The sequence below is a fragment of the Battus philenor genome, unplaced genomic scaffold (assembly GCF_028537555.1).
Source record: "Battus philenor isolate CCGP_79_NKW_IND1 unplaced genomic scaffold, ilBatPhil1.0.hap1 SCAF_14, whole genome shotgun sequence".
In the NCBI taxonomy this organism is placed as follows: Eukaryota; Metazoa; Arthropoda; class Insecta; order Lepidoptera; family Papilionidae; genus Battus; species Battus philenor.
In genome coordinates, this window is record NW_027181676.1 from 9673606 (window position 1) to 9683516 (window position 9911).

The following is a 9911-nucleotide window of genomic DNA, read 5'->3' on the forward strand; positions in this document are numbered from 1 at the left end:
AAAAAAACAAACACCGTAAAGCAAAAGTCAGTACTCGTGGTGCGGCCGCCATCTTGAATTTCGCAAATGTCAGAAATTTTCCTAGGTCGCGTCAGGAAATGTGGAAACTCCGTTATACCTCGTGAATCCCCATCTCGACTCCTTCCAGGAGAACAGTTGCGTCGATCGCTTGAGGAAAGTTGCAGGATTATATAATAAGTAATATATATTATCTATATATATTACCTATTATCTTCAGGTATTAATACAGAAATAATGTTTATTTCGGGGTTTTAAACCATTCTGAGTACATTCATGATTTAATTTATTTTTGAGCTCCCATTAATAGAACAGCCTTTTTAAATGTCACATTAGTTTTGAAGAAATGAATCTTTTCATTTCCAACGGTATAGTTATTGTCTCTCATGAATTGTTGGTATTAAAGAGTATGAGAAGTAGGAAGGAAATAAAAAAAACTGTTATTGATTACAAAAATATATTACATTATACATGATAATTCAAAGTGCTAGTAGAACTAAAATATACCAAGAAATATTGAGTCGAATTTTACTGCTATGACTGGTGTTTTTTGGTTAGTTTAATATTATTCCGTGATAATATTATTGTAAGCAAGTTACATTAGTTAGTTGTTATTATTATTATAAAATAATAATAGTATGCATTATCGTATTGTCCCATTTCTAGTATCTAAACTAGGCTTAGTCTGTATCTTAGGCACTAGGGAGTTCATGACATGACATGGCAAATTATGATAATTTCTAAAGGAAGAAAAGATAATACGATGGTTGGCATGGATGATGCGGCATGGTAACTAATAAAACGGTCCGTATAGGAAAATTAAGATTTCTTGTAGTCTTTATCTGGATCACACATTATTCCGGCGCTTCTATTTTTCAACTCTGAAATACTATCGATTACCTTCTTCAGGTCGGCCGTTGTTTCTACGTTTTTCACTAATAAATTAGCTGTGTTCGGTTCTTCGGGGCCATAAAAGTTTTGTGGAAGTTTTTCATATACAACGAAGTAGTTGTCGTTTATTAAACGATATACAGCTTGCCTTGTAAATTCTTGTCCGCATTTGCATTTTACTTCTAACGCCGCTGCCACCTCTTCTGCGCTCTCCACAATTATCGTTGGCATTGTTATTGAACGTGCTGGTGTATCTGTCAAAGGTTTCCCAGACTTTATCAAAGGAACAGTCGAATCTCCGCAGCGGCAAGCATTTTCTTTTTCAATAGTTATGTTGTATTTATCACATATAGGATATGTAACAACATTAGGAAACGTGACGATCGGCAGCCATTCTCCAGTGAATTTGTCGACAGAAGTCAAATCGACGGCAGAAAATAAAATCGGTATAAATATAAACCACATGTTACCACTTCAATAATTAAATTATTACTGGTTCAAAAATATCGTTCTTTTACATCGTGTTCAATGATTAATTGTATTAACAATAAAAATAAAGTGTTCCGATAATTGTGTTTACTTCAACAAATCTCTGTTTCATGTAAACAATCGTTAATCAATCTTTGTTTGTATCGTTAAGATAATTTTATTGTACTCTTAATTATGAAAGTTTTTTTTTTAAATGTATGATGTATACAATCTTAAGAATTATAGATATTTTGTTATGTTATTTATTTGTCAAATGTTTAAAGAATGGCTTAAGGTACTCAATTTGAAAAAAAAAATAGTTTATTTGCATTGCTTAAAGGGTAAAAGAAAATTAAATATGTAGCTTTGGATATCAAATAAACAATTTTTGTATTTTATAGGGAGATTCTGGGGGTCCCCTCGTATGCTATGGCGTACAAGTTGGCATGGTGTCGTGGGGCAGTGACTGTGGAAAATATCCTGGTGTCTATACACGAATTTTACCTTACACAACGGGAAAATATGTGCCGTTTATAAGAAACGCTTTCATCGAAAAGCCAAACATTACAATGGTTGTTATCTGTTTATTGTTATTGATTGTACAATATAAATAAAACATGTCCAATTAGATAATGTTTTTGTTTTTACGTATTTTTAGACGCAATGATTATATGAATAATAATACAGCTACATATATTTTTAAATGCGAGAGAATTATTTTACCTAAGGTATAAGCGCCATCTATTGGCAAAGTAAAAGAATATTAAAAATGTATTTACCAGGCGCTTGAAATTAATATGATTATCAAAAACAACAGTAGATGTCTCTGTTTTATAACAGTCATCGACGTCTACCTATTTGATTTAAATATGAAAAATGTGCACAATAACTAAAAATATCGAGATAAAAATTCAATTTTTGTTTAACACAGCGTGTCTACCTGATTTCCTTTGCAAGGGTTTCTAATATCCGTATTTAAGTAATCTTGGAATTAGTTACAAGAAGATCTGAGTTCTGCCTGCATTATATATCAAGCGTTTCATTACCGCCGCACTACTCGGCCCCCGACGGCGCGGTCGTGAAGGCTGGGTCCGGAACTTGCTCCATAAATTATAACTTCCGTTAGTTCTGAGATGGATGCCTTAAGCGTTTTACACACTACTTGATTATTTTCGTGGATTTTGTGTTTTATTTTTAACTATCTGCCATAATCTCTACATATGACAGACAAATTATATTCATAGGTAAATAAAGATAAATTACCGAATGGTTGCTAAGGGCATCATACTAGAAAGGCTAGACATTTCGGCAACTTCTTTTATACACCAGAAAAAAATTAAAACTTAGGGCAAAAACATAACGCAATGTTTTTCCTCATACAACCACAGATTAAATAAAAACATCTATCACTTGCTGTCAAATCTTTGTAGTTAATTAAACCTTAAAAACGCGCCTTGTTTATAATTAAACAACAAAATCGTGTACCGAAAACAGAAAATGGCGAAAAAGAAAAAATATTTCATTAGTAATATTTATTATTTTTAAGACTTAAAATCCATGAATATTGATCACTATTGAAAACATTTTTTATTTGTTTGTCACTTGTACATATTAATGTGCATCAGGTTAGCGTGTTGTAACGCAGTTTAAAATACATAAATCGAGAAAAAATTTATTTTACTTTAAGTTGCATTATAATACTTTGACTTGCATTATTTTTTTCCTAAATAAATTTTTGTAAGTAATATGTTAATGTTATTGCAGAACATTGTATTCAATAATTGAATCATTAATATATATTTTTTACGAAGTTCTCAGGAGTTAACTATTTATTGTATATTCGTTTCTCTTAGTTTTCTATGTTAATACTGGATCATTGACTTATCAATTGTAGAAGTTCAACAAGGTGCGATAATGTACTAAATGAATAATAAAGCAACATAAAATAAATGAAAATAAATTTTAGTAGAGTTTCAACCCGTGTGAATGCACCATTGAAAAGTCTTGACTATGTATTGTCTTGAGATTCCATTTAATTAGCGAAGCTTCTACCAGAAGCTGTCCAGATATTAATATTTAACAGGAACTGTTTTAATAATACGTCGAAAAAATTCATATGGATAATAATAAATGGAAAAGATAAACTAATAATTTAGCCTTGTTCCTAACATTACCAGAAAACTTTTTAAAAACTCTTGAAGCATTATTCTCGGGTTTATACCGATGAGTTTTAGAAATAAAGATACTCATTGATGTAATTTACAAATACAGACGTGTTGTGTTAGTGTGTGATTTTGGCACAGTGATTAGCAACCTAACCGTCGCTCAGTGAGAAACAAAGAGGACTATGTTCGAGATTTCTCTATGAGATAGAATCAAGTAAGACGTAGATCGAATCAGAAACTGGATGTGTGAACTAGAGAGGGAAAAGGCAGGTCATCGTGCAGAACTGACAGCCGCTGCGACCATAAGGATCTGGTTCCGTCCATTTACATGGTGGACAAAGGACGTTGTCAGAAGATACTGGATGCAACAGGTTGCCTCCGACCATTGTTATTGGTAATCATTGTGGGAGGTTTTGTTTTGGCCGTTGGATGTCTGTAAACTGTAAACAGTGACTGATTCTGTCTGAGATTTTGTTTATTCAATGATATTTCAATATGAGATCTTGAATTTGTTCGCTGTAGTACACAGAAAGAATTTAAATTGCATTTTTGAAGTTTTTAATCTATAAGAGTAACCTTGTGGTAATCTGTGAACTTGAACTAAACAATTGTCGGAGACACTAACTGATATTTTGCTATAAATGACATATTGTCTAGATAATTTAATAATTGGTGTAAAAGTATTTGCATCTTAATGTAACACAATATTAAATAAAGAAATAAAATAACAGGAGAGAAGAGTTTACTAATTATTGATCATTACAAAATCCTTGAAATCTAATAATTTTTTTTATTATCGTCGCTTTTTCTGCGTAAAGACGTCCTCTGGAAGATATCAATAAGGTATTTACCATAATCGCTGCGCTTGGTAAAGGTTAGGCGATTGCAGTGTGGTATTATGGTACGCAAAAAACGATGCTCTCCAAACTCTAGAAACTTGTTTGTAGGCAATGTCAACATTTTAAATAATTGACGCACAAAGTGTGAATTATATAAGAATGTATCCCGGGGATCGAATCCGACACCTACGATTGAAAGTTTCAGTCCTATACCACTGGGTTTCAATTACTCTATCTTAATATTTAACGAAACTGAAACAATAAGCCGTTTATAAGATTTCACGTTTATTTAATATAAATGGATAAACAATTTTTAATTTATAATGTAGTTCATAAGTGTATTATTATTATTACTAAGTCGTCTGCGACTGTCGCTCTGTAAAATCATTGTTATTGGTAATTTTTGGCAAATTGTATTATCAAACAAACTTTTCAATTATCAATATTCATTCATCGTATAGCTATGTGTGTTAATCTGTATTATAGTTGTGTAGTATAGATTGAACTTAACAGTCTGGCCTAGACAGTCGATGCAAGTTGCTTCTAATTAGGTGTACAAAGTTCAACTAGTTAGAGCTGAGCCAAACCGGGATACTAATTAAGTGATACGAGACTGTTACACTAAGTTTGTAAAGTTTGTTGCGAGTTGTATTGTCTTAGGTGGGCTTACTTTATATGCAGTATACAGTTGCATTAAATTTATTACGATTGAACTATGTACCGTGTATAAGTCTAATCTGTAAAGTGTTCATACTAACCTATGTGCGATGTAAAAAGCGTTTGCTCAACAAATATTATGATTTAATTTTTTTACCGCTTGTTTGATATAAATGAAATTCACAAATAATCACTCATCAGTTTAAGTTTTATAATTTTCGCCAATAAAAATACTGTAGAGTATCTTAAGAGTATTTTTTTTATTAATGCCAGTCCGTAATTATTCACCAAAAATGATGTTGTAGTGCCTGTACTTTAAATATATAATATTTAATATAAGCTAGTTTCAGACAATAAACATTACAATTTTTTATTATGTCTAGTTATGTATGTTCTTAAAAAATTGATCATAAATTATCATATATTTCAAAAAGTATTTTCCCTGTATGATTTTACATAATTTCTGTATTAAATGCGTGTGAATACCATCAGGAGATATTCTTAGAAGCCAAGTAGTGTTTCGTTTTTTTTTTCATTGGTAAATATGTACAGTTTTAAAAAATATCTTTGATGCACTTAATGCATTTTTAAAATTATTATTATAAATAGTTAACTAACCATATACCACTCGAGTTCGTAAGAGAGGTATGTTTTATTGAGTGACAGTTTATAAGCGTAACGAAGTATTGTGGCCCATCTGTTCGTTCGGCGCTTTAGTGGCTTTTTGTGTTGTTTGACGTTGATGGTTTGCTACTATGCACATTCTATAATGCACCCCGGTTAACATAATTCTGGAATTAATATTAATTAAAAAGTATATTTAAACAACATCAATCGTTGCTTAGACCGTAAAAGTGGACCTTAAGGCGTAAACAATAATCCTGTTTAAGAAATATAACGATATGATTCGACCTAATAAAGAGTGTATTTGCGGCAAGAAAACAGTGACTAATCTTTGTCACTTGACTTAGCCATTCTTTACTAATTATAAAATAGAAAATTATAAAGCCGTGTTCACACAATAGTATATTTGCGTTAAGATATTAGTAACATATCTTTGTTACTCCGCTTATCTATTCTCCTTTGCTAAATATATTATAGTAAGAAAGTTGTGTTCACATTGACTTATCTTTATCACTCAGCTGTTGGCTCTTGACAAATTAGATGAAAGTCAATAAGGAAGCAATGTTAGCCTGATTAGTTCATTTACGCTTTTCAAACATACGTATTCGTTTCTGTCAACCTTTCTTAATGGGTAATGAGTCACAAGTTTCTAAGGACTTACTATAATGAATCTTTCTAATTTAACTCACTTTACACTTGGAATAGTTAACACAGAGGCATAGTTAAATACACTGCAATACGTAATCACAAAATATCTACGTTAAAATTTTGTGCAGAACCGGTTAGTACCGGTTTAGAGTAAACTAACTGGCCATTTCCAGGGGCTAGTCGCTAATGGCATAACAAAAAGCTATTTAAGTGTGGGCCCGTCCGAGCCATTACGAGCAACGGGGCACAGGCGACGGCGCTTATTAAAAATGTGGCCTGAATATCAAATTGCTATCTCTCCATTGTATTGCACCCTAAAGTGCACAGATACACCAGCTAACCCCCGGATTTTGAATGAAAATCGCAGAGTAGTGCGCGTACAGAGACGACTTTTTAATGCAAATGGTTATTTTTTTAGTTTCGAGGCCGATTTTTATTTATATTGTGACTTATTATTATAAAGGGAATTTAAATAATAAATATAAACGAGTAATGCAAAAAATGTTTTTTGTTGTTTTAAGTATTATATGTGACCGTTAAATAGTTTGTTGGTTTTAAATTTTGGTAAAGAGTGCTGTATATTTAAAGTAATGTTTCATATAAAAATAACAAAAAAGTACTATTTTTTTAATTTCCCTGATCTGCCATATAACATATATAATTCACAGAACATCCGTTTACAGTTGCCAGATTGATCGTGGATAACAAAGAAAAAAAATATTTTTACTAACGTTTATGAAGGTAAAAATATTGACGACTCAGATTATTTCTACTCTGTGCATAAAAGACTACGGAACAAGCAAAACTGTTATTCAGGGGCAAGCCCATCCCTAACAGCACTATTGTTTGTTTTTTATATAAATAAATTCAGTTGTCACATCTCTCATGATAAATGGTGCTTCTGACACGTCGGTCATATGGCGAATTTCGAGCCACTTGTCGGCCGAAGGTTTGTTATTTCTACGTTTTTAGGGGACGTGTTGTGATGTATGGAAATAGCGTTTTTGTGATGGGAAATTATTGCTATTGTTATCGGTTAAGTGGAGAATGTCATGCAAAACAAACTAATGAATGAACACTTGCGACTACAGCAAAAAACGACTCGAAATATATATCTATTCATTTTTTACTTAATCTAATTGTATGTAAGACTAGGAGCTGTACTTAATTATGTATGAACAAATTAATTGTGTAGCTAATACTGAATTATAAGTCTTCACTTATTGCATTATATTGTTATAAATATTCCTATTGTAACAAATACATATTTAATCAAACATGACAGTGAAAACACTCTTTAACCTTATCGTAATCTATCGATCGTTCCACAATTATATTAATTTATTTAAACTTTTTACACATATTATACAATGGCTAACTTAATGCCTTATATATTCTTTACGATTCATCTTAGAGTATTATTATCCTCAGAAAGGTGTTATGTGTGTTCTTGGCACACAGGTTAAAGAGCTTCGTTCTTTTATTTTAAATATTTTCGGATAATGCTGCTGTCCATCGATCCAGAAATTTTTTTCCTTAGCTGCTTCTGCCTCTGCTTCTTACGACAATCACGGGAGAGAAGGTAGGGGCTATTCAATATACCGGAACCATTGCAGCACATTTTCAACCGGCCGTTTCAAGTCGGTTCTTCTAGAAATCTGTGGAGGCTTATGTCCAGCAGTTAACGGCCTATTGCTGAAATGATGTTACTGATTGTACTGTCCTAGGTTAAAGAACATCGGGTGTCATTACTAGATTAGTGAGACTAACTTATATAGCTAGACGTCGGGGGCTAGGGTGGCATGAAGTGGTACCTTAAATCTATAACGAACCTTGTTATTGTGAGCACAGCGTCTCATATACTTTAAGTCCATCGTCCTTGTAAAGGCGTAAGTATATACGATATATTCATTATAATATTATTAAAATGACCATTTCTAGAGTCGAAAGATGCCTATGAAGTTGATTTGCTCAGGTACTCACGTACCATGCCACTTAGGTTTATTATAATGAACCAAGAGAAACAGAAACAGAAATCTAAACGAAATAATGTCATAAATATTTAAGTCTTGGATTTCAGAAAAGATTTTTTGCCGTCACAGTACATTAGTCTTTTAAATGGTAAAACTAACCAAGAGCGCCGTTATGAAGGTATATTTTTGAGACTTTAAATAAATAATGTGCCTTCAAATCCATTTGCTGGGTTTCCGCATTTTTTCGGCTCCATTACAACGGTGCGAGGCCAATTTGAAAATATTGAATAATAAAAAAGCTCCCAAAGTATGAATGTAGATGGTGTGTTCGTAGACTCGTTGTTTTACACGATCTAAATTTATTTTCTTAAATTTTATTTTCACATTTTAATAATCCAATAATTATTTATTAACTAAAAGTATGTTTTAGAATAACATTATTAAATATTTTTTAGGAAAACACATCACGGTCGAGATGTGTGTTGCCTTAGTAGTATAAAAACAGCATTTTGTACCTATCGAAAAAAGTTGATTGAATTTTTTACAATAAATAAAACGTAAAATTTATAATGTATTCATAACCTAGATGTACCAACACTTACAATGTTTTGTAGACATTGATAACTATTATTCCTCAGGGAGAAAGTATATAACCAAAGTTGCCAATGACGATATATGGCACAAAAAGTGGTTTTCCGCTTCTGGCTACGGAGAGGGCTATGCCCCTCATTGAATAGGAAAGGGGGAGACAATGGGTTGGCAATCTGGTATTGGCAAGGCCACATATCGCGTAGGACAGATGGCCTGGAGTTTGAAGGTTCTGGAATGTAGACAACGGACCGGCAAAGGCAGCGTTAGATATCCACCCATAAGGAGAGTTATCTTGTCAAGGTCATCAGAAAGCACTGGATGCAGATCACTTCCAATCAGTATTGTTGAAAATTAACAGCGGAGATCTGTAACTAGTTGTTGACGTCCTCCGGTAGAAATGATGCTGACGATGATGGTATCCAATCTCTTAGTAACAATGGAATATTCCAGACGTGTGTATAGTCAACCAATATCAAGATTTTGCTAAAATCAAAAGAGTTTAAGATTATAAAGTATAAACAATAATGTATAATATTATTATTACGTTTGAGGTGAATGAAATAACCATATGATATTTATATCATTTTCTGTCTACTTTTATAATCTTTGGCCTGCTGCAGAAGGGTAGCTGCTAAACGTATTATGACAAGCTAGCTACCTCGCACACATATAAGGCTGCATGTGGAAAAATGGCTGCATGGATCCTGTGAGAAATACGTGAAGAGACTTGACGCTAATGAGAATTGTTCGCACCAATTTTTTTTGTCTGCCACTGTGAATATTTTCTGTTTTAGATTTCCGCAACTTTTTATGTTACTTTATGAATATAATACTACTGAAAGATTAGAATTAACTATAGTAATTTTAATATCTAAAAGGAAACTTCTTGAATATACTAAAACATAAAATAATATGGAAAAGATTTGTTAAGTGCTGCATATTTTTTAATAGACATCAGTATTTTGAACTAAAACATCATTTGGAATTATAAAAATCAAATGTTCTGTATAATTTTTTGACAAAATTTTTTGATCGTA

General features: G+C 32.3%; 1 protein-coding gene across 1 annotated transcript; it reads right to left on the bottom strand.

Moving 5' to 3' along the window:
* Positions 1-479: 479 nt before the first annotated feature.
* Positions 480-1407, bottom strand: LOC137918340 (uncharacterized). Its single transcript, XM_068761115.1, has one exon. It carries the CDS (start codon positions 1372-1374, stop codon positions 838-840), a length of 537 nt encoding a protein of 178 aa, XP_068617216.1. The 5' UTR covers positions 1375-1407; the 3' UTR covers positions 480-837.
* Positions 1408-9911: the final 8504 nt, after the last annotated feature.

What these genes read in the sequence shown, in the direction of transcription:
- LOC137918340 (XM_068761115.1), bottom strand. Translation starts at nt 1,374, where the DNA reads ATGTGGTTTATATTTATACCGATTTTATTTTCTGCCGTCGATTTGACT.